Source organism: Rhinopithecus roxellana, chromosome 5, assembly GCF_007565055.1.
Source record: "Rhinopithecus roxellana isolate Shanxi Qingling chromosome 5, ASM756505v1, whole genome shotgun sequence".
Taxonomy (NCBI): domain Eukaryota; kingdom Metazoa; phylum Chordata; class Mammalia; order Primates; family Cercopithecidae; genus Rhinopithecus; species Rhinopithecus roxellana.
The window spans coordinates 8121389-8147423 of record NC_044553.1 but is presented as its reverse complement, the minus strand read 5'-3'; the positions used below and the strand labels follow the sequence as shown (position 1 = coordinate 8147423).

Here is a 26035-nt window from a genome sequence, read left to right as displayed (position 1 = left end):
CCTTTCTATACAGCAGCAACATTCAACTTAACCCTTACTGAACACACACCTTCTAGATTTGGTTCGGCTTGGATGTATACTGGTGAATTGTGGGGGCTCTGGCCTCTGAAGTCAGACAGATCTGGCTGGATCCTGGCCCAGACAACTAATTAGCCATGTATCCTGGCCAGTTACTTAGCCTCCCAGTGTCTCAATCTCCTTCTTGTATAAAATCGGGCCAATAACAGCACCTGCCCGCTAGTTTTAATGACAATTACACAGTGAATGCATAAAAGGGTAAGGTACAGAGACTATACATGGATACACTCAGTTCACGGCAGCTCTTTTTGGGTGATGGGATACTTGGCACATACCTCCTGCAGCAGATCCCCCCGGTAGGAGACAAACTGGGAGGCCACAGTGAAAATTCAGTACTGGGTCTTTAAGAACAACAGAGCCCCTAACCTAATCACCTCAGCACTCAGTGGAAACCAGCAAAAATTTCGGGAGCAGAAATCCAGGGCTGACATTTCCCTATGTGACCAGCATATCAGTGAAGCATTGAGTAGAAACATGTCTCAGAAGGTAAAATTACCAGTAAGAACTAGAGGTATAAGTGAACACCGCTGAAATTTTTCTTGCCAATGGATGAAGCAAGTGTACTACAGGTCAAGCCCTAGATCCATAAAGCCAAATGGCTTCTTAAAAAAAAAAAAAAAAACCTTAAGTAATGTGATTCTTATTCAACTACTGCTAGTAGTCTACAGAATGACTTGTGTTCTATCCCTTAACTCTTTAGAAGCATCTCATAATGACTCAGGGTCTAGCATATGCCATAAATATATTAAGCATTCAATAATTAGTTCAATTGAAACATGAAATATGAAGACATTCCTGGTTTATAAGTAGACACTTTAAAAACTCAGGGGATATTCATGTTTTAGGGTTTAGTACAAATTGCTTTAGGAGAGGATCTAGAATGATCTTTATCTTCTAAAGAGCATTAAACCTTTACACAAATCATCATAGAGACATGTGGACTTGTGCACTGGTTGGCAACTGGCATTGTTCCTTTTGAATTTCCTGGTAAAAGTGCCCTCGGCTATCATGCCTGTAAAGAGTCTTCTCCAAATCCAGACCCACCACTGGAAAAGTAAGCACCAAGATGGTGCTCAAAACACTTAACCAACTCCTATCACACTCTATAAGAATGAAAGACAGAGTGGTATACTTCATGACTACTCAATCTTAGCTGAGTGTTCTTTTTTTTTTTGGAAAGATACGGAACGCTTCACAAATTTGCATGTCATCCTTGCAGAGGGGCCATGCTAATCTTCTCTGTATCACTGCAACTTTAGTGTATGTGCTGCCAAGTCGAGTACTTAGCTGAATGTTTTATAAGCAATGTTTAAATGCTCAAATTATAGAGAATTTAGAAAACTAAGATGATATAAGAAAGAAAATAAAATCATCTATATCTATAACCCTAACATCCAAAGAAAAGGCTATTAACAATTTTATGTTTTTTAAATATACAGATAAATATTCTTGTTTTTAATTAGATCACATTTTACGTAATTTTTTACTGTTTACCGTCACTATCCTTCTTATGTTATTTTGTTTGAAAAATCTCAAATTTAATGGTTATGTACCACATGAATAATGAATATGGTATAATTTAACCACTCGTTCGTTTTTTTTTTTTTTGACAGAGTCTCACCCTGTTGCCCAGGATGGAGTACAGTGACGCGATCTTGGCTCACTGCAACCTCTGCCTCCTGGGTTCAAGCGATTCTCCTGCCTCAGTCACCCTTGCAGCTGGGATTACAGGCCTGCGGCTGATTTTTTTTTTTTTTTTTTTTTTTTGTATCTTTAGTAGAGATGGGGTTTCAACATGTTGGCCAGGCTGGTCTCCAATTCCTGACCTCAGGTGATCCACCCACCTCGGCCTCCCAAAGTGCTGGGATTACAGGCGCTGAACCACCACACTTGGCCTTACCACTGGTTCTTTAATTATTTTTATAACATTTCAATAAACATTTTTTATATATAAATTTTCTTAAACAGCCAGAGTTTTTACTTAAATTTTGTCTCTATTTAAAATTAACAGTCTTATAAAAATTAAATGCATAAATATATAAATTGAAAGTCCAGGTCAGTTTACCTCATACCTCCCTTCCCAGAGGCACTGTAGCATACACTGTTTTTAGACCATTTCCTTTCCACAAACATATATACATAGAGCTATATACATGGACCTATAATGTGTATATAATTGTGAATTTATATTTAATTTAAATTAAAATGTAATTGTAAAGAGAAAATTCAGTATCATTAAGTAAATGGGCAAAAAGGGGCAAAGTTTGGTATATGACCTCTAAGCATGTTTAGAGTAAGCAGCCTAATGAGTCAGCGTTGGTCAGAGAGATGATTCTCTGCAGCCACAGGCAGGTCTGGGAAGCCAGGGTTCTGTCGGGTTAGCAAACAGAATCCTGAAATAAAAGATGTCTCCTGCTCTTGAAGACTAAGTGCCAGGATGGTAGTGACTGTGTATCGGTCTGGTTCCTCTCTGATTTCCAGTGCCTGGCACCTGGAGGAAGAGAGTCGATGAACATCAGGAGGTGTGGATTTGCCAGAGCAGGGACAGGCTACCCCAGTCGGGCTCTTCATTCAATGAAAGCTGGAAGGGGCCATTTCAATAGTGCTCATTCCTGAGGCATATTTCTCTAAAGAACAGACTGATTCATGATGTGTGACAAAAGCAGTCAGATGTGACTGCTGTCTATAAACAAAACTCATACTGCTGCCATTTTTTAAAGATAGTATCTTCCATGTGACAGAAATACATACTGTGTATTATATAGCTATAATAGGATTAGAGTGAATGCATGTTTTCTAGAAGAATTCATACAAATATGGAATTTAAGAGTGTCTTTTTAGGTCAACCTATTTTGACATTTGTCCTCCCAGACTCCTCTACCAGTATAATACAGTGCGGAAACAACAACAACAAACAAACACCTGGAGGCCTACTTCTGTTTCTAGCCATGCAGAATCTGTCCTTTGAACTACAGGTTAACTATCTGTAAAAAGGAGGCCAGACTGAAGGAGTCTACAAGGCCTTCCAGATACATTACATGATTCTCGACACAGCATAACATAAAGAGAACCCTATTGCACAACTACCTTTTGTCCAAAGCATGGAGCAGAAAATGCTAATTCCCAATCCTGGGTGTTTTTCCTCTTCCCTTCCTTCCACAGAAGGCACAGGATCCTGCAGTTTACAGCACTGACCCGAAGAACCTCTTAGTGCAGTCCAGTCTCTGATCGAGAGCCCCCAGCCCACCCCTTCTATTTTCTGAGGCACGTGTTTTTCAGTCCTGGATAACCTGCTGCCAAGGAAGAGTAACTTCCCGTAAGAGCTCACCCGAGTGTCCGTTCAGCTTCCGCGACATGAGCATGTCCTCCGTGATGTAGATGCACATGTCTGGGCTGACTTCCAGAGGCTCTTCATTCATCTGCTCCAGATCCCGGGGGTCATCAACCAACATCTCTATTTCTGACACAGAAGACGGAAAAGACAGTTAATAACAAAAAGGGAAATGACCATCATAATATATGACCATATTTTGAGGGTGGCTATGTAATTATTCATATTTGAAAATAAATTTGCTAATGAGACTCCAATAGGAAACTCCAGAGACCATTTTCAGCAGGTGCTACTCTCTCTCTCTCTCTCTCTCTCTCTGAGATGAAGTCTCACACTGTCACCAGGCTGGAGTGCAGTGGCGTGATCTCCACTCACTGCAACCTCCACCTCCTGGGTTCAAGCGATTCTCCTGCCTCAGCCTCCCAAGTAGCTGTGATTACAGGCACATGCCACCATACCCAGCTAATTTTTGTATTTCTAGCAGAGATGAGGTTTCACCATTTTGGCCAGAATGGTCTTGATCTCTTGACTTCGTGATCCGCCTGTCTCGGCCTCCCAAAGTGCTGGGATTACAAGCGTGAGCCACCGCGCCCAGCCTACTTGTTCTTTCTTATAGGACTGCTGCATCACCTACATGTTTTCTAATACTATAATTTGCCAATTATTCTGTATTTTTTAGGAAGAAAAACTACACTACCTTGCTGCAATGACAAAGGGCAAACCGAAACTGATGGGCCCTTTGCCTGATGCCAAAGCAAGGCTCACTGACACAGGCAGATGAGCAGTTCACAAAGCCCCCATGTCCACAGCTGCCTACTCTCAAGGGCACTCAGTGACTTGAGATCCACACAAATTCTACAGAAACCAAACAGACGGTCTGCACTTTTCTTTAACTGAGTCTTATCTTTTCCCTTAAGCCTGAATGCTACAGCACTTATTTGAGACAGAAAAATAATATAAAAGAGGGCCACAAATGTTAAATTTGGCTGAGATAAGCCATAGGATTCATCTTATCTCCATAACACACAGTAAGTTCCTATCAGCCAGGTGCTACATTTCTTTTATCTTCTCTATAGTTCTGGTTACGTGGGAGGCACTTAAGAAAAACATTACTAAGTAACTCAATGGTGTGGACTCCAATTTTTATTTTGTGGGGGGGGGGTCCAGAAGTTCAAGATGTTTCTGTCACTATCACTGCACTCCACTGTGTTGTCCTAACCACTGCTTTATTTAATCTGGGAATTAGAAATACAGACACAATGGCTGCAGGACTAATCTCCAATCTACTTCATAGAAACAGCTAAGACTTTGAGTCCACAACCATCCAATCTTGTGGCCGCAAAGGATCACAACTAGAGGGATGTTTTGTTCACAGCCAAACACAAGCAACTCAACCAAGTCATTGGGGAAGACAAGACACCTCTTCCACCCTATTACTACTGCCTAAAGTTGCTCTCCAGACACCAGTTCTGTAGAACCAATGCTTGAAAAAACTGGGAGACTAAACGGAGAGCCAATGAGGACAGTACTGTTACCATCGTCCTGCGAGTCCTCTTCCAGCCGGTCTTTGCCGCCACTCTCCACCCCTGAGGTGTGGGAGCTGCCATGACTGGTCATTGAGCTGCAGGTTTTCAGCTTGCGGTGGATGGCACTGCTGGAGTAGCTGTCTTCTGGCCCCGTGTCCCGGGGCTTGGTGTCTGCCTCAATGCCCGAGGTGTGGGAACTGCTGTGGCTGGTGGTGGAATGACGGGACAGGCGCTTGTGCTTCATGCTGCCCGCGCTGCTCCCGCTGGCCCGCGATCGTTTTTCTAGCTGGTCCATGTCGAGGTCCAGGTTGTCACTGATGTAAGATTCCCGGTACTGCTTCTTCTCTGTGTGGTGGGGAACACAGCTCATTATTACATCAACCAAGACAGAAGGAACGGCTGGTGAGTTTAAGTGACTCATCAGGCCAAGAACAAGGATAACTTCAGGTTCAGAATCTAGTGATTGGAAAGTAGTAATAATTTAGATAGGAATTTGACTTCAGAAGACTGAAAAATGAATAAAAACCAGTGCAACAGATTTGAGGGGGATATTTAAATTACTGTTTTTTTAAAGATTCAAGCAGTATAAGAAGAGTGGTATTTAAAGTGCAGTTACAGACCACGTCTTTTCTGCAAATTTATTGGTCCACAGTGAAGTAAGTTCAGTGAGTGATATGAACATTTAGAAACTTCCAGAGCTTTGTGACATTGCCATGACAGCCACCAATGTGATTTTGTATTTTGCGAAAGTATCCACAGCATATTAAATATTTTAAAAATCTGGCCCTTTTCTGCAGATAATTTCAGAAGCACTGCTCTAGAAGACTACTTAATAAATATAATTATGCTAATTGCCATTCATTTTATTTGTTCATTTGTTCAATTTGTTCCATTGTTAGCTTAGCTCTAGCTGCTGAATACAATTTAATATAAAACTATTCTTCTGAGAATTTCTTGTGAAGATTCTAAAATTTGGATTTTCATTAATACAAGATTGATTTTCTCCACTTAGGCTGAATTAGTGAGGTTTTATCATCTACTTAGAAAATACCAGTAATCACTACTGGTTTGATGATTTCCAACTCCGACTGGTAAAGCTGTTCTTTTATTTAACATGTCAGTGCTGTTCTTGAACGCAATCAAAAACACAACACTGCAAAGTCTCTTTTATTACATACTAAACTAACCATTCCATTAAGGCACAAAGTTACAACCCAGCTGCCAGTTACAACTTGACTGACACAAAAATATTATTTTTGTCTTTTAGGTCAGAAATGTAAAACAAGGAAGAAGTTTAGATTCCTTGCCTTTTTAATACTGGTGAGAAATAATACAATACAACAATGTCAAAAATGGAGAGTGCATTTGGGGACTGTTAAGTTGATCTAATTTTAGAAACTGCTAACTAGTAGACTAATTGGGTTCTCAGGGGCCTGTTAATGGATTTTAATTGTCTTGTTTCTTGGTTAAGTGAAAATACTTGCATGCCTGATGTCTGAATCCAGCTCAGAAGTATAATCATCACAGGGTCCCCAGAGAGAAAATGAGCAGCAAGAGAAAGAAAAGATGCACCTTCTAGGATGCAAAATGCAAAACAATGCTTGGAGAAGGCTATGTACACATTTCCAGGTTCCAGCCCATTCACATCTTTCTAAGGAACTGGCTGAAACACAAAGGTGAGTATGTGTTGCTACACAGAAAGCAGGCTGAAACCAGATACCAGAGCTCCACACACACATCATCACAACAAAAATGCCTCCAGGTACAACTTGTCATTCAGGAGCAGCCTGGGGCCTAACGATCCCCATCTTCTGAATCAGCAGGTGTAAGATGAAGGTGGACAGCCAAAGCAGTTTGCAAAAATTACCGTAGTTCCTATTCACTGTGGTTTCACAGTAATAGCCATGTGGCCCTTGGATGAGTGGTAAGTGAAGAGAAAAAAGTAAAAGTCTGTAAGTTGTTGGAGTTCCATTGTTCTAAAATAATTAGGAACTGTGGACCTAATCATTTAAAAGCTTTTCTGCATCTTTACATATAGCCTTTTTACTCCCAACTTCCTGATAGGTTCAGAGGTCAGTATAGCTCCTCTATACTCACTAGTATACTAATGAGTATACAAGTACTTGCCAGCCTGTTTTCTAACTATTCCTGACTACATGTTAGCATGGCCTGGGTGTTCCACATGGCTGGCTTCTGTTCCCTCCCTAGTGCTGTATCACACCCTTTCCAGACATTTAAGAAGCTTCACACCATTCAGTCACAAACTGAGAGAAACATTAAATAATTCTGAAATGTTTTCTAAGAAATGTAAAATGCAGCCTCTCATCTACCTAATAATCACTGGTGTCAACAGTACAGATCATCAATATGCCTGTGCTCTTTTTACTCCCTCTGTTGTAAAAGATCAGAGGCAATGAGGTTTTTCATACACTATTTTAGAAAATATTGCAGTAAATGTGACTACTTATCCCTAAGAATAAGCTCCAGCTCTTGAATAAAGTTAGGCTTAAACATTTTTTTTAATGACGTGAGGCATGTTTTTCTTTCTGTTCTAAACCCTATAGAAAAATCCTTCTGATCATTTTCTACTAAAATGCTAACATAGTGTTTCAGACAAGGTGACTCTAAATAAAATTAAGAAAAACACAGACTCTTTTTATGCTGTTTTTTGCTAAACTAACGCCCAGAAAAGGGCTTTTCATGTTAATATGATAGAGCCCTAAAATGGGGGTGAGATCATTGGATTCAGGCCAAAGTTGACCCAGAGAAACTTAATTTCAGGCCTTTTTCAGACCTGGAAAACCTCTAAGTAGAAGAAACTAAGTATGTGTCATTCCTTCATTCCTCTACTGCTATGGTTTGAATGTCTGTTCCCTCCTAAACTCAGGTTGAAATCTAATTGCTATCATAAGTCATATGATATCATATATCATAGTAGTACGATGTGGGAGTTTAAAGAGATGATTAGATCATGAGAGATCTGCTTTTGTGAATGGGTTAGTGCCATTATTGCAGCAGTAGGTTCATTATGAGAGGGGGAGCTTGGCCCCCTTTTACTCTTTCTCACCCTCTCTTTGCCCTTCCACCTTCCACCATGGGATGAAGTAACAAGAAGGCCCTTGGTAGATGCTGGCTCCTCAATCCTGCACTTCCGAGCCTCAAGAACTGTGAGGAAATCAACTTCTGTTCTTTAGAACTTACCTAGTCTGTGGTCTTTTGTTACAGCAGCACAAAACAAACTAAGACACCTACTCACTTCAGCCTCCAAATATACTTGGTACTATGGTTGGCAATGAACAAAGCTCGGTCTCTTCGAAAACTCAAAATTCTTTGTAATTTTTACCTTAGAACCTATAGATGAAGGCCATTAATTCTTTTAGGCTCTAAAGGGATCTCTTAAGGTCATCTGAACAAAAAATATACTAAAATGCTGCAGGCAGAAGAAAGCTGATAGAACAAATCAACTTTTCAAGGTGCCATGTTAGACGTTGAGGAATGAAGCTGACTTGGCAAATTATGGGCTCTGCACCTAATTATGTCACCTATTCTTACAGGTTCTCCTGCTTCTTCATCCTCTTCCTGCTCCCATCTGAATTCCTTTTAATATTCATGTCAGCATAGGAGAGAGATATTTGTAACACTGATGAGTCATGGTGGGGAAGAACTGGCAGTCTAGCAGCAGCAGAAGCCAATACACCTGACAGTTATACCAATTCTCTCTGAAGACACATGCAGTTTGTGGCAGACAGTGAGGAATGATTCATGTTCTAATCGCTACTAAATTACAAGAGAATTGCCAAACCGGGTCTCATTTGGATTGAGAGAGAATTTTTGAGAGAAATCAATCAGAAGCACAAACTTCTATAAGGTCTTTTGTTTATTTAAGAAAGGATGGGTGCTTGTCTTGTTTCTACAGGAAAGATGAGGTCTGAGGTGTCAAAACTTGTCTCAGACATGAACCTAAAACATGAATCTTCACCCTGATATTCACACAAAAACACCAAATCCAATCTAATCAAATTACTGTTAGATATTACTACAATTTGTAAAACTAATTTTTGCAAAAAAAATCTTTGAAAGCATAAACAAAACCCCAAAGCATTTTAAAAAAATAACAAAAGAACAAAAAACAAAAACCCAAATACGTAATGTAGCAGTTTTGAGGATTAGGGTTGGGTTGTGTTAAATGGAGGAAATCCAGGGTGCCACAACTCAAGATAAAAGGCTATCAGATTAATGTTGTAAAGTTGAAGCCAGATGTTACAGACCCTTAACACTGCCTTCTTTCCCACCCTGACTTGCTCCCCTTTTCAGGGCCCAGTACTCTGAGGCCCCCAGATAGACTGCTTTATTTCATCTGCATCTCAGCAAAGCGCCCAAAGGACTAGCTGACCTCCTTCTCCTTTGTTTGGCATTCTTGCTAGACCAGACCTGGGGGCCTCCCAGCTGTCAATCGGAGGCTGGAGACACATCTGTGACCCACCCTTATTGTCACTCTAACCCTAAGAAAGAATCACATTGGAAAGAATTCCAGACCACCTGTGGATAATAGCACTAAGGTGGGTCAGTGTACATACAAAGCTCTAAAATGCAGATAAAATCTGAGTTGCAGATAAACCCTTGCCCTGTGCCTTTATAGGTGGCTTTTTGCAAGGATTTTCAAGTCAGGCATGGGAAAACCTTAGAGACTGCACTTGAGAGATAGCTAAATGGAGTCACCTCAGATATTTTGAATAGGTGCTATGGTAGGTGGGGCTCAAGCCTAACCCTTTGCTTTCTGGAAATACTGAGATGTAAATAGTAATGCTGCTCTCAATCTGGAGAGTCCCAGTCCCAAAATTCAATTCTGTAGGAGTTCAAAACCCCCATTCAAAGTAACAGGCCATGGGTGGCAAAGGTACAATGTGCTTCCACATCCCAGACCCTGTGATACCTTCGTTTTCCTCCAGCTTCCGGATATGGCGCAGGACAGGCTGCAGATTCATATAGAGGCGGTGGCTGTTGCTCAGAAGTTGCAGGAGGTGTCTGGAGCGCATGGGGCACCCTGTGTAGTATATGAGCTTCCGGGCTGAAGGCAAGCCATCTGGCAAAATCTCAAATTTCTTACCCTTTGGAAGGAAACCATGAATCAAATTCAGGAAGAAAAATCTCTGATTTGCCAAAATCCCCTCTATTTTCTATTTAGTAAGGAAGATTATAGATTCTGAAATGTATAAAGTTTCATTTAAAATTCCTTGTGGGATAAATTATTGTTTTCCCTTTCAAAAATGTCATAGGACAGGGGATGACCAGAAATTCAGGAAAGCATCTAGCCACAAGGATCTGTCAGTAAACACTCACTATCCAAAACAGCTGAGGAGTGTCTTTGGTTTCTCTGGCTGGTCAGGTTATTTGTAATGGAGAAGAGAAGGGTCCACCATAAAAGAATCATCAAATGTAATCCCAACACCCTAACGCAGCAACAAGGTGACCAATTCTAAAAAAGACTAATGTATTCAAATATTTATTGGATACTTAATATGTACCAAACACCTTCCTAGGCACTGACAAAAAAAAAAAAATAGGCAGTGAATATGACAGACAAGGTTCCCACCCTCACGGAGCTATATATCCCAGCAGGAGAAAGAAACACACACAATAATTACAGTTTATGATAAATTCTTGGAAATAAATAAATAAGGAGTTAGATAGTGAACAATACAGGATACCTATTTAGGGTTTAGAAGAAATGGAAAACTTCCCTAGCTGGACAGAGAGAGCTGGTAGTTGGAGGGATGAGATGGGAAAGAGCAAGAACAGCTACCAGTAGAGATATAAGGAATCTCCTTCTTCAAGTCCGTGATCACTAAGATAAAGTCCTAAGTTGAGGGCAAGGCTTTGACAAAGTTTCTTACAGTTATGGGATATTATGAACTCTTTCAACTTTCCTAATAATGAATAGGGCAGCTGAAATACAAAAAAGAGTATTTCAGATACAATGATTCTCAGCCAGAGGGTGGAGGTAACGCAAGGACGGAGGCATATTCTAACTACACACTTAAAGTCTGTACGGAGCAATATGGGCTTGTGTAGCCCAGATAGGGACAAGGTGGAGGTGTTTTGTTTTTTTAAATCTCTGAGCTTTCCCTCATTTTAAAGGGACTACCAGTGGATCCCAATACTGAAATAGTAACAACTGACATTTTTTGAGCACTAAGCATGTATCCACTCATTTAATCCTCATAGCAAGTCAAGGGAGAGAGTTAATTATCCACATTTTAGAATGAAACCAAGGCACAGAGTTTATGTAACTTGCTTAAGGTCATACAGCTAGACAGGGCTGAGTTGGCTGCACGAAGCATCATCTGAGAAACTTGTCAAAATAGATTCCTCATCTCTACTCCAGACCCAGAGTCAAAAATCTCCCGGAGGAAGATGATGAGGTCCAAAAATACGTATCTTGAAAAAAAGCTCCTCAGATAAGGGCAATACACAAATAGATTCAGTAAGCACCAAGTCCAGGACCCTAAAAAACCCTCAATTTCATAAATGTACTTTATTATAACTTAATTTGGGGCATGAAAGGGGCAAGTGGGTCTTAATTTGCTCATTTTCAAACAGCTCAGATCCTTTCACAAATAGCTTGAAACAAAAAAGAGCGAGTTAGGAGCAGACAGGTTAGGCCCCGTGTAAGTATAAGTAAAGTGAAATCAGATTGAATTGTGCCCAAGTAATTAAAGTAATGTGAAGTCAGAAACAAATCTTTTGACTTACAGGGCAGTGTGGAGTCAATGCCCACATTCTATTTGCAATATAGCCCTTTATTTACATAGGCCATCTTTCTTACAGGAGAGAAGCCTATGTCTACAAACCCTTATCTTCCTTTCTTCATGTATTTTTTTTCAGTAATTTCTGAACAAAGCAGAACTATGAATTTTTTTTTTTTTTTTTTTTTTTTGAGACGGAGTTGTGCTCTTGTTGCCCAGGCTGGAATGCAATGGTGTGGTCTCGGCTCACTGCAACCTTCGCCTCTCAGGTTTGAGCGATTCTCATGCCTCAGCCTCCCGAGTAGCTGGGATTACAGGGGCCCACCACCATGCCCAAACAATTTCTGTATTTTTAGTAGAGACAGGGTTTCACCATGTTGGCCAAGCTGGTCTCGAACTCCTGACCTCTGGTGATCTGCTCACCTTGACCTCCCAAAGTGCTGGGATTACAGGATTGCGCCACTGTGCCCAGCCAGAACTATGACTTTTTATGACCAAATGCACACATTACTAATTCTTTGAAACCTACCAAAAAAATAGATACAGCTGGCAAAAGAGAGAAATATTTGGGAAAAATCAAGGCGTTGCTCTAACAAAAGAAAATGTATCATTCGCAATATTGTAAGAGTATTTTTCCGGTTAAGAATTGCAGACCTCTCTTTAAAATAACGAGTTTTAAATAGTCAAATATTAATATAAACCTCTTTTTATATAATTCTTTATTCTTTGCTCAAAAGAGGTAACTTTCAAAAGAACTGGCTAACCTCTACATGAAATATCTTCTGCAACTAGAATAACTTAGGGACATGTGCTAGGGACCAAACACAAATTAAAATTACTAACTTCTTTTGCTGTAAGATTATTCACTATAAGATTCTTTGATTTTAATTTCACCACTGATATGCGTGACAATGGAATATATAGCACACGCATTAAAATACAAGAAAGCCAATTATCTTCAGTGTCAACTTCTTAAACATTGCAGCTTTTGAGCCTAAGACAATATTGTTTAAAAACAAAAAAATAACAAAAAACCACAAAAATAAGCAATTAATGGGACTTTTCTTTTAAGCCAGTTATTTTAAACTTACCACAAACACCAATTTTCCAACATTTGTCCAGGGGAAATCATAAAGTAATTGTTTCTCTTCATCTAAATTCTGTGAAAAGAATATGCACATGGAGTTAATGGGAAAAATGATACTGTAAAATGGCTCTAACTTCTTTCCCTGAAAACCAAAACACAGTCATTAAAATCTGAAAAAAGCCCTCACATCTCTTTGGAGAAATACAGACAGTAATTAAGAGATTTCGTGATAACGATTCTGTGGCTTTTGGTTCCTGTGTGACTGTATTAACTAACCCTTTTAAGGCAATCTTTTCCCTTCTGGTGTATGCCTAAATTTAAATAAAAAGTCCAAAGGACCCAGGCATTCAAGAGATGCAGTAAGGCGCTCAGACTTTCATAATTGGATATTTTGCCTACACCAAGGATAAGACATGCTTTTACTTTCCTGTGTCTTGCAGAGAGAGGTATCTGTCTCCCTTTTTGATGGTTGCAGGATAACACTGTCCCACCTGCTAAAGGGTGACAGTAACTACTTATTTAAGGGATAAGTTTTATCAGAAAAGTGTAACAGAAATTAAAACGTCTGGTCAGGCACAATATCAAAATGTTGCTTTTCTTTCCACTTACAAATGCTCCAAAGGATAAAAGAATATCTAAAATCAATGACAAACAGAAATGTTTGGATATTAATGATCTGTTAGTGATGAACCTGGGCTAATCTTTGGCTTACTGTTTTCTGTTATAGAGGACTTATTACTGTCAACAATCAGGCTGAGTCACTTCACCCATCCTACATCATCCACATCTGTGCTAGACAAATAGGAAATGACCAGCCAGTGGCCAAAAATGAACTACTGAAGCTATGGCAGGACCACAGAGGCATGCTGTAAACATAAGACATGGCCGACAGCATTTGACACTTAATTCTCATTTACTAACCTGAAAAATCTGTATTCCCCGCATGGTCAATCCAAGAGTCAGCGAAGCTTCAATTTCCCTTTTATCCTGTAGGAATAGAATTTTATAGAAAATTAAATGTTTCTACATATTTTTTCTACAGTGGACAATTTAGCACCAAAGAAACATTTCAGGACTGAAAACTTTCGGACTTAAAATAACTTTGCTCAAGGCTTTCCACATACCTAGTTTCCTACAAGAATTAAGAAAACCATGGGCACATATTAAATCAAGAATGGTATATTCTACTTTTTAAATTTCTGAGATTTCAAAGGTTTAGTGTTTTTACTATATTACATACACTTTTGTATCTGACAATATTCTAAACACTTGTTATTGAAAACTCCAGTAAATAAGGCTATTTTTGCTGCTTTTGCATCATTTGATTTTTTTAACCTTCTATCTCATAATTACTCTTTTCTCAGATGTTAGAATCTTAAATCTAATGTAATAGTTATACTCTGAGATGCATAAGACTTTATATGTTTAAAACTGGGCACATCTTCCAGCTCTTAAGTCAAAATTAGGGGCAAGTGACCAAATATTTAAGGCTCTCTCATGAGGATAACAAAGTTGTACAAGCTTTGTATTCAGTGAGTTTGGAAATACTTATTTTTAAGAAGTTCAATGATCACTTGCCAATACGATACACAGTCTACCAGCTAAACCATAAACTGTAGAAAATAAACTACAACGAGCGTAAGGGAAAAAGAAACTCCACAATTAAAAATGTACTTTAAAATTCAGCCACATCCTGTAAGTGTTCAACTGTAATAAGTATATATAGTGTATAAAGTTCAAAATATAAGAGAAATGAAATTACTAAGTAAATATTCTCATTATGAGATTTCTCAATAAACACAATGAATATGCAGAGATCTTTTTAAGCTTAGTGCCAGTTTCCCCAGAAACATGGGATAAAGTATTTTTACAAAATGTATCCTCACTGGCATTATAACTATAAGACACAGCCTATTTCTACTATTTAGGCTGTTTCTTTCCAACTAGTATATTTTTACATCAAGAAAGATACATATAGTATAAGCTTTAAGTGGAGAAACTAATCCATCATTATATGAGTTTTGGTCAATTTCGCTTTCAAGGTTGTACTAACTACTTTCTGGAATAAGGCTATGCTCGTAAAAATGCTGGTTTTCAAGTATAAGGTATATATTGGTGGAAAAGGGGCACAAAATGTTTTTTTTTTCCCAGAATGTTCCCTTATCCTTTGTCTACCTTATTTCCAGTATGAGCAGCCCCTAAATGAAGCAGATTTAACAGCTGCCACTGAATTGCTCCAAAGAATAAAAACTGTGCATCAGCCAATATCTTTTCTCCCACTTCATTCTGTTACCTTTTTATTAAAAATCTTGTTTTCAGCAGATAAGAGTCATTTTCTATGCAATTTAGAAGCTCCATACTTTAAGTAAACTTGAAAATTAAGTTTTACACAGAAGATAAATTGGGGATATCTACTTCAATAAAATATTCTTATTTCTTAATAGGATTCTTTAAAATAGCAAGTTTCCCCAGCAAATAAGGCAAAAAGCAATTAATGGTTATTGAGCACTCACTAATGTGCCAGGTATTCCACCTCATTATTTCAGATTCATTATCTCACCGAAGCCTCCCAAACTTGTGAAGCATATTGTATCATCCCCACTTAATAGACAGCTCAGGATTATAGTTGCCTAGGATGCCAGCTATAGCAAGTAGTGACATAGGGTTTCTAATTGACATCTGATTCCAAAGCCACACTCTTACTCTTTCCAACATATCATTCATACTTCTAATACATTAAAAAATATAAACTAATTATCAAAACTGTCATTTATTTGCATCTTCTCGTGTCAACTGAGGTGTCACAAATGAAATCTCTTAAGGCTAAAAACAAAATTACAACTCAGTCCTTTAGGAACTTAGCCAAAGAGATCTTATGGAACTCAATTATGCCTTTCAAGGATGATGGGGCATTCATAATGCATCTCTTAAGCATAGAAGAGAGACAGAAAAAACATCAGTTGGTCCCTTAAGTTTTCTGAACCAGCTAAAAAGATTACTGAGCAATACATCCAAACTAAAGCCCAGTTTCCAATGGTCTAGCTATGCTAATCCTACCACAAAAGGCATAGTAGAGATAACAAGCATAACACTAACAATGGCAATGGTAACAACGGCAGACTTAACATCATGCTTAACATGTGCTGGGCACTGTTTTAAGCAGTTTTTCATCCAACAATTCCTTTAGTATCCAGCAATCCTAGAAGGCAAGTATGTTGCTGTCCCCTTTAACTATGGGGAAACTGAAGTACACAGAGGTTAAGTAAGTAACTTGCCTGAGGTCACACAGTAAGAAGTCAAACTGAGATTCAATCACAGGCAGTTAGGCTCAACTGACAGTGCTCTTAACCACTTCATCCATTTGGTTTGAGAATATACGTTTGAATACTTAAATGGGTATTCAGGAGTTCTTGTCAGCAAAGTGGCACTTGTGGAATAGTGAAAGGGGTTAGGAGGAGGAGGGGAAGAGAAGACAAGATGATATAGAGTACTGTGAGTGATTTCTGCAGAGCATGGCCCCAGTTGTTATTTGGGTGTGTGACCTCTGCCCCAGAATGGAAAAACGAGGCTAGAGATACACGGGACACAAAGGAGAATAACTTCCAAGAGTGAGGAACATGTGTAATACAGTTCCTTAAGCACACAGCTTGTGTTATCAAGAAGGCCTTGACTAAATCTTGGCTTTGCCATTTAGTTTTGTGATCTTAGGTGATTCATTTAATCTCGTTAGGCCTCAGTTTCCTGGTCTGTAAAATAGAGATTAAAGTACCTTTCATATAAAGTTATGAGGATTAAAAAAATATAAAGTGTGCCCAGTAAACACAGGCCTCCATAAACATTACCTGTTGTGGTAATGTTCTTGTAATTGACAGATACAATGCAGGTATAGCTTCACTTTGAGGAATATTAAAAATTATTTATCAAAGAAGTTGCAAATGCTATTCCCCAAAGCAGAAAAGCAGATTTGGGGAGGAGAGAAATAACAATGCCATAATCACTGAAAAAGTCAGATTAACATTTTATAGCCAATTGTCATCTCACTATTAGAACCATTAAAAAATACTCCATCGGCCGGGCGCGGTGGCTCAAGCCTGTAATCCCAGCACTTTGGGAGGCCGAGACGGGCGGATCACGAGGTCAGGAGATCGAGACCATCCTGGCTAATATGGTGAAACCCCGTCTCTACTAAAAAATACAAAAAACTAGCCGGGCGACGAGGCGGGCGCCTGTAGTCCCAGCTACTGGGGAGGCTGAGACAGGAGAATGGCGTGAACCCGGGAGGCGGAGCTTGCAGTGAGCTGAGAGCTGGCCACTGCACTCCAGCCTGGGCGGCAGAGCAAGACTCCGTTTCAAAAAAAAAAAAAAAAAAAAATACTCCATCCTGCTTCCAGGCCAGAGGAAAAACACCATGGCCTCCAAGACTGACCTGCAATAACAAAAAGCAGTTCAATGAAACTCTTTTAAAAGTGTGTAAAAAATGAAATAATTTTTAATGGAAATGAAATCCTAAGGTTTTCCTTCTCAATCCTATTGAGATGACGTTTTTTTTTCTCAGAAGCTGAAGACTTAGTTGCCGTTTCGTACCTTATACAATCTGTAGTAATGAACAGCGACGTCATCCAGTCGGACGGCCTCTTTGATATATTTAAGATGAGCTTCAGAAGCTGTCAGTGCAAACTGATCTTTGTGCATGTTTGGAATGTGCTTCAGGATGTAGTCTTTCCCCCTCTTGGAAACAACCTGTTGGGATACAAGGGGTGTGCAATGCAACATTTGTTGGAGAGATGTAAGCTCTATCCCCACCCCCAAAATGATGAAAGAATGAGAATCTAAAATAGCCATGTAAACTGGTTGATTTCCATTAGAAAATTCCCACTTTCATTCTGTTTTCACCATCTGTTATGTTGCTGGGCTGAATCAGCTAATACTAGAAGCTATAGAGTCAATTTAATTGTACTGCTGAATACCTAAGAAGAAAAATCACAACAAATAGGAAAAATAAGTTATCTTTGCTTTAAAGTCACCAAGAAAAAAAAAAAACTATACAAACTTTCATAATTTTGTACACGTAATTCTTTATACTTGCAAGTTTATACTTGGTACCATGAAATACATCTATAGTAGGTACATCTTCAGGTTCTGGATCCTACCTAACTCTTAAGAAAATTACAGCCACAGAGTGGGAGGTTCTAAATGTTAATCAAAAGAAGGCAGGGGACTGGGAGAAATTCTCTAATTTTGGTTCTTGCATGAGAGGCTGATATGAACACTGTCGGAATACTTATGAGAAAACCGTTTCATTCAAACATTCATTGTGATTCACTGTGACTTAGATTTTCATCAGACAGTACTCCGGGCTTTCAGATGTCAAATATATAGTATCCAGCAGCTGCAGGCTAAGAGAAAGGTGTTGATTAAAGTCTTAGCTGATTCCATAAGGAATACAATAGATGGAAGGACTTATGAATGTGAGCAAAAGAATCATGCTCAAAATAATCAAAATTTAAAAATTACATAATTTTTGGTTTTAAAATGTCTTTATATTGATATTTTGTTTCTTCCTATTGAATATTTTACAAAGAATTAAATATGATGAATTAATAGTCAGTGTCAAGTTCTGCTAAGAACTCAAGTTACAGATTATTCTTTCCAGGTTCTTTTCACATGGTAATCAGTTAAATCAGTTATTTGTCGACTTTTTTCTCAGGTCAAAAGCACACTGAAAATAGTATTTGTAAGGGCACTAAAGTAGATGGTTTTGGTGATCCCAAGGGTGGGGGAAACTGGTATCTCAGCACACTGGTTGCCCTGGCATACTAACTGGATTTCAGTAATCAATATTCAATGAGCACCTGATGACAACCAGAGAATGCAAACATGCTACAGACAGCAATAGTTTGACAGACATTGTGATTTCTCTCCAACAAATAAAGCACTGTAAGTCACACAACAAAAAATTACTGAGTACCTCAATATGAAGAGCTGATGAAATAGAAAAGGTTAAGGTTATGCCCATCTTTCAGAACACACTAAGAAACAGTTTACTGGGAGCAAGAAATAAATCATTTTAAGATAAGATGTGAAACACTATACCCAGGTTCTTCTTGAACACTGGGCACCTAGATGGTCTGCCCAGAAGGAGCAGAGTCTCGGAGGATGAGTAGGAGTTAGCCAGGTGAAACAGACAGGGGCTTCACCGGCTAAAGGAACTGCAAGAAGAAAGACCTGAAGCATGAAACACCACAGTAAGTATGGAGACGTACCAATGGCTGAATGTTGCCACAGCCTAAAGTTCAAGGTGCAGGACAACCAGAAAGGAAGCTGGAATGGTTGGCAGGGACTATAATCTGGAGAGTTTCTAGGTTATGCATGGGAGCCTGGGCTTCACAGGTGACGGAGGAGGCCCTGAAAGTCTAAGTTAGAAGCAAAATCATCTCATCTGCAAGCTGTGGAGTAAAGACCGAAGCAGGGACAAGCTTCTGCAACAGTGCTGCTGAGAACAGGAACCTAGAAACAGTAGGAACTAAGACAGGGAGAGGAGGCAATGGACATTTAGGAAGGCTAATGGCAACAAAAATAGAAAAGAATTTTATTTCTTAAGCTGGGTGATTGGTACTCAAGCACATAGATTACAGGGTGTTTCAGCTGATGGGACAGGACAGGGAGAAGGAATGGTGATAACGCAGAGTTCCGTATGACTCTCATGTACTCAGAGGTAGGAATACATAGAACTGAGGTGGCAAGAAGATGAATTTGATTTAGGACATCTTGAGTTTGAAGGGCCTATGGGTAAACAGCTACCTTATGGATAAAGGGAAGAGAAACAGATTTGGGACTTGCCTTCACGTAGGTGATCGTTAAAAGCATTAATCTGGATGAGATCTCCCAAGATGCGACTGGTTAAGTGTCATTTACGGCAACAAAATTTAGTGAAAAGAGTCTACTGGATATGTCAATATAAAGCAACTGGTGTCAATATAAAGCAAAAGTAGTATATATTTAATTTTTTACTTCATTACTATATTGATATAAAACGGGCAGCACCATGAGTGGACTGATGGGGAAAGAAGGCAGATGGAAATGGCTTGAGGAACACTTGTGGGAAGCAAATAAGCTGAAAAAATCAAATACACACTACCTTTTCAAGACGCTTTACTGAGAAGGCAAGACAAGAGTAGTAGCTCTTCTTTCCCTCCGCCTTTCTCTCTCCAGGATGGGTGAGTGAGAACCAAACATGTTTTGTATGTCCTCACTGAAGAAGAGTTAGTTTGGGGAGGGGCTAATGATAAAGAAGAGAGAGAAAATACAGCATAGACCTGGAGGAAGGATGGGGAGAGAAACAGACAAGGTAGAGTAGAGAAAGGGCAGCTGAGACAGTTCACGTTAGAAAAACCCACATTTTCTTGCTGAAAGAAGGGGTCAGTTGCTCTCCCAAGAGTGGAGGACATGTAGGCCAGAGCCGGAAGTTGACATACTTGTTCTCTCAGCAAAGGAAAGTGAGGGATAATCTTACTTTTTAAAGAGTTATGTTTTTCTGCCTTCAAAGGGAGAAAATTCTGCCTCAGTAAGAGTAGGCAAGAAGGTCAAGGACATGTCAATGCCAAAAGGAGGCTGGCAAGTTCCAAGCTCCACCGTATTATCAGGATGGATGGCAATCCTCTCCCCCATTCACCATAAAAAGACTGAGTACATGAAGAAATGATGTGCACCATGTTTTTAAGTGTTAAATATCTGGGCATCACGAAGAATTTGGCCACAGAACATTTGTGTTCCCATTTCTTAAAAGAGTATGAGTGGCAACACTACGAACTAGAAATGCCGAAAGAAAACACTCTTTCAAATTTGAAAACAGTGCTTACCCAAGATGGGAAGTAAGCCTCTGGCTCGAAGTATTTTCCATAGTGCTTATTCCTTTTGAAGTTCCCAAGATCAGCCTGCAGGGCAAAGGCTGCCAGCAGGAAGTAGGCCTCCTCTCGGAGCACACACTGAGAATGAAGAACTTGTTTTCTCAGGTGCCAGTAATAATAGTATCTTGCTGCTCTGTCACTAGGAAAATAAGAGAAAACAGAACTCACATTTTCATGGAACAATCCAATGACATGTAAACAGAACCCAAATCCTGCTCTCCATCTGGTGACAGGAGCCCTTCTGTTCCTGCTCCTCCCTCCCACCTCATTGAAAAGGGAGCGGTTGTAGCTAACATCTGATAGCTGCCTCACTGAGGTTGCAGGGGGTCAGAGCCCTAAGTCACACTATCCAGACAACAAAAACAACATTTCCTAAGGCTTACAGCATTTGATTCGTTCAGAGAAGAAAAACGTCTGAATCATTCTACTCTAAAATGGTAACTATTTCACTGAACAAGTGTTAGAATAGAAGTTAGACATGTGTAATCTGTACTGATTTTGCTACAATGATGCTGCACACGTGACATAAATAAGGAAAAATATGAGGAGCAATCCTGCTTCATTTTTTTTTTTTTGAGACGGAGTCTCGCTCTGCCGCCCAGGCTGGAGTGCAGTGGCCGGATCTCAGCTCACTGCAAGCTCCACCTCCTGGGTTCACGCCATTCTCCTGCCTCGGCCTCCTGAGTAGCTGTGACTACAGGCACCCGCCACCTCGCCCGGCTAGTTTTTGTGTATTTTTTAGTAGAGACGGGGTTTCACCGTGTTAACCAGGATGGTCTCGATCTCCTGACCTCGTGATCTGCCCGTCTTGGCCTCCCAAAGTGCCGGGATTACTTCTGGAAAAAAATTTGCTTAACAAAAGTGTTCTCTTCCTTTTTTTAAGCTTCTCCAAAAAGAAATGAATGCTTTCCTTAAATCTTCTTTTTGAGGTTTTTTATTAAATGAATGTTACGTTATTGGCATGCTTTTACAGGCACATGTCATGACCATTATTATACTCCCCACAAAAGGAAATACTAACAGGGCACACTCATTACAATTTGTTGAGATCAGAAATAAACACAGTCACCATTAAATACGTTAAGAAATGTTGACTGGGGAAAACATGGTAAAAGCTCCAAAAAATATTTACTGGCAAATAGGATGCTTTTGTGATCAAAGTAAAAATGTGCGTGTACATATTTTAATGAGCTCATTTGCCTCTACATTATTTCAGGTTGAATGTTTACCTGAGATTCATAGCTGATATCATTTGTAGAAAACACATATGGGTTTATTTAAACTAAGACCATGTTTAAGTAGAAAGAGCTTAAAAATAAAGCATTTATGTAATTTTTCCCCCCTTAGGACAGAGTACTTTTCAGAGCACTTCTTTTTATAATGCCAACCACAGATGGTCCAGACTGGTTCATGCCTGGGAAAAAGGGGCAGAAGTATAGGGATACATTAAAACTTAGCCCCAGGGGGTTAACTATTTGTTAAATATATGTATTCCTTCTTTCCAGGTCATGCCACACTTACCAGGTAAAATAAGTAAAAATTGTATGTAAACTGAAAATAACTAATAAAGTGTCTTAGCCTTTTTAAAAAATCCCTTATGGGCTAATATTTTTACTTTTTAGTTTGCATCTGGCATTGATAAAAATATCAACAGCTAATTTTACATATAACACACTAGCCAAATGTATTTTGTTTTCTTTCACATGGAGCTTCTCAAAGTTTAAAAATATATAAGCAAAACATATTTCTAGTATTTTCTATTGGCCAAGAAATCACCTCTGAAAGTTTTCTAGCACTAAATCCTCCTATACAGACTGAGCTTCAGAAATGGTGAATTCTGAATTTATCCTGAGCCTACTAGTGTTCATGCACACACCTCCAGAAAAAGAATCAATTACCTGCCCTTGTCCAACTGCACCTAGGATAGCTTCACTGGGCTTAATTTTGGTTTAAAGCTACTGCCAAGAATATAAGCAAGACCCCACACATGAAAAGAAAACAGACTATATAAACACCCATCCACTTTTATAGGAGAGTTCCTGCTTCTGACCCACTCCCACCTTACCACTGGACAAGAACATAATCTTTTAATCAATCTCCTCACTCTTCACCAAAATGCTAGTTTCTTCTTGAAATAAGTATATTTTTGGAGACTGATCTGTTTATGAAAACGTGGAGTGGAGAAAATGTGGGCCAATGACACTGTTAATATTTTCATCAATAGTCTAACATTCATTCATTTAACAAGTATTTACTGAATGCCTATTGTATCTCTCTTTTAGGGACTGAGAATATACCAGTGTACAAAAAGATTAAAAATAAAAAAATTGCTGCTCCTACAGAGTTTATATCCTAACAGGTGTAGACAAAGAATAAAGACAAGCAACTTATTTGGTATGTTAGAAAAAGTGCTACGGGGGGGAGTGGGTGGGGTGGGGAAGGTGGGAAATCTCTCCCTGTCCTCTTACCTGATCAATCTGCCATTTTCCACATAGTACTGCACACGGAAGTGGATGATCATAGGAGGCCCAAATTGGTCGATACCCTAAAAACAAAAGCACACACAAAAATCAAGCTATTTCTAGTTACTTTGAAAATGGGTTTCAAAAGCAACCAAAATACAATGATTATTTGCAAGATACTTTTTAATCACTAATAGGTTTTATTTACTTATAATGAGTGGGGACTTGTAGTAAGTAGACAGTTGTCCTATATAGATACCAGGTTCATATAAAATTAGGAAGTTATGAAGCAAAACAGGGCACCATCCCGCTATCTGATTTTCATTCACTGTAATGCCAATGACAACATAAGGGAAGATAAAAATAAATGCCAGTGGAAATTTCTAGCTGAGATCCAGCTCCTCGCTCAGCTCTGTTCCCTGTGGTGACCATTTGCTCCTTGTTACAAATGTTCTCTTGTTCCTCTGACATTCCACATAGCAAATTCTAATATGCTGTTTGTTTATTTAGACATTCATGTTCTTTACTTTGTAGCTGGCTTTGAAGTAGACTTCTAGTTTATTCCAAGACTTCTTAAATACAAATTAGAGGACCTAGGATTACTATTCCTGACTTACTAGGGAGGTTCTGGAAACACGAAGTGAATTCTCTATTAATTTCTCTCATGTAAAGGAAATTAATGTTTGTGAAATAAAGCACCAGCATAATGAACAGACAAAGCATCAAATGCAAGTACAGTAAAAGTAGATTTAAAAATTAGTAATAACTTCTAGAACAGCAATTTTGACACCTAGCATAGCCATAAGAGAAGAGCAAATAATTTTTCCATACTTTTCATTTCAAAGCATTATTCCAAGATTATTAAAGTTATTATCCAACATTATTTAACAGATAATCTAGATTCTATTTATTATTTGCTATAAGCTATTAATACTTGATTAATGTGACACTTTAGAACTTACAATTTTCTTTTCCCATTTTCTACTATATAAAGTATTACTTATAGTTTTATTCTAATGTATAACAGCTAAAATAAACATTTTTTTAAAAAATCAAAATAATTTTGCTTATAAATGTAATCTCACCCAAGTGACTTCGTATTGTCGTACCTTGCTGGCCTCTTTCTTCCATTCTTTTGGACAATATTTGTAAAGCTTTTGTGACATCTCCATATACACATGTTCATTATCTGTACATCAAAAAAAAAAAAAGAGAGACCAGATGCTAAAGAAAAGATTTTTAAAATAAAAAAAATATAGAAAGAAACAAGTTTCTTTTAAAGCTTCAAGATGTGTGAATGTAGTCTGAATTCCCATATTAGAAAACTCAAGCAGATAAAAGGTCCTGTAAACTAGACATTAATGAGATACTTGTGAATTATTTTGCTTTTGCAATACAGAACACATACTATTAAAGTATACAATATTTAGAAGAAATCTTAGTTGCCAACTTCTGCTTTTACTTAGTTTCTAGGGTCATTACGACTTATAATCTAACTTCTAACACTGTGGGTGTTAGTCTTAAGAAAACATGCTTTCATTCAGCTCAAAGAAGACTGCTCTCATAGGTACAAAATAATAAAGCATGGCAGAAACACCATCTTAATTGACATGTAAGAAATTAGAAAACACTGACGATATCAGCTCATTTTCAAGTGAGAAGTCTGACCCACATTTTGTGAAGACTAATCTTTAAGACTATTTCTTGTCTGTGTTCCACACACAGCAAAACACAGCATTACAAAATGATAAACCCTTACTCACACTGCCTTTGGGATCAGTTTCATGGAGAAGAGAAGAAAAATTTTATGAAAAACAAGTATGAATGCCAAAACATCCCTTCCAGGGGATGACGCTCATAAGGTGAACAGAAAATAAGACTGCTAAAACCTATGCTAAAGTGATCTAAACACATGAAAAGAAGCTGGTAGAAAACAAACATTTTCATATTTCCCAAAGATAATCTTTTAAAAGAGAAAGATATTTCACAAAAGAAGTCTTTGGCATTCCTATATCATACAAAGTTTTAAGTCTTTTCTAGATTCCTTTTATTCTATCACTAAGGAGACATCTTCACGGAAAGCTCTGCATAAAAATGTACCTGTTCTGGAAGTGTGTCTCTTTGACTACTCCAAAGATGTGCACACTTTGCTACACTTTGACTCCAAGCTGAATACTGGGATTTGACTGGAAACATGCCAGAAGAAAATAGGAAGGGTAAAGTTACTCAGTTATAAATGACATTAAGTTAACCAATTTTAATGACAGGGTTAGGAAAGAGATCCCAGAGACAAAAAAAAAGGAATAGCTACTTAAATCCAGTTATTAGGTCAACTAACACTATCTCCCATCTCATATCACTGATTAAACATGAAATAGACAAGACCAGACAATCTTCCTGTCGAAACTGATTTGTGTTTGGCTTGAGTTCCCATCTAAAGAAGCAACATAATGAATAGAATTAAGACTGTTCACCATAATAGTACATACATATATTTCTAAACTGCCACTATACCTCTGCCACCTACAGTTTGACCAGAGATTTATACCTTAAGAATTCTCAACACACATTAATCCTGCAAAGCTGGTGGAATAGTAATTTCCATTTGACGTGAAAAAACTGACATTGAGGGAAGTCAAGTGGCATGCCCAAAGCCACACTGCTAGTTAGTGGTGGAACTGGAATTAGAACCAGGTCAACTGATTCCTGTTCCAATGTTCTTTCACCATACTACTATCTCTTTTTTAAAAAGGACATCTTAAGAATTAGTTTGAAACCTAAGGAAGCTGTAAACTGGTTTTATTGGACTGATTTGTTGAACAACAAGGATCTAGCAGTAGTTGTAGTAAGAAGAATTAACCTTGAGCATGGAATACTAAAAGTTACTTAGAATCTATA

At 38.6% G+C, this 26035-nt stretch overlaps 1 protein-coding gene and 1 non-coding gene across 6 annotated transcripts in view; both read right to left on the bottom strand.

Annotated features, from left to right (window-relative positions):
• The window catches only part of FRMD6 (FERM domain containing 6), a 256303-nt gene that overhangs the window by 5359 nt on the left and 224909 nt on the right, over positions 1–26035 (bottom strand). For 4 of the 5 annotated variants that reach the window (XM_030931058.1, XM_030931056.1, XM_030931057.1 and 1 more), the window contains 9 exons: positions 24223–24326; positions 23144–23220; positions 20628–20814; positions 17353–17508; positions 13690–13755; positions 12773–12841; positions 9869–10043; positions 4945–5280; positions 3407–3538 (listed from right to left, as the gene is read on the bottom strand). In XM_030931058.1, the coding sequence (XP_030786918.1) occupies positions 3407–3538; positions 4945–5280; positions 9869–10043; positions 12773–12841; positions 13690–13755; positions 17353–17508; positions 20628–20814; positions 23144–23220; positions 24223–24326 (1302 nt within the window). The remainder of the gene's footprint in view (positions 1–3406; positions 3539–4944; positions 5281–9868; positions 10044–12772; positions 12842–13689; positions 13756–17352; positions 17509–20627; positions 20815–23143; positions 23221–24222; positions 24327–26035) is intronic. The other variant, XM_030931059.1, reaches the window with a different exon arrangement.
• LOC115897785 lies at positions 1255–1361 on the bottom strand. Its single transcript, XR_004057580.1, has one exon. It is a non-coding gene; the product is annotated as a U6 spliceosomal RNA (small nuclear RNA).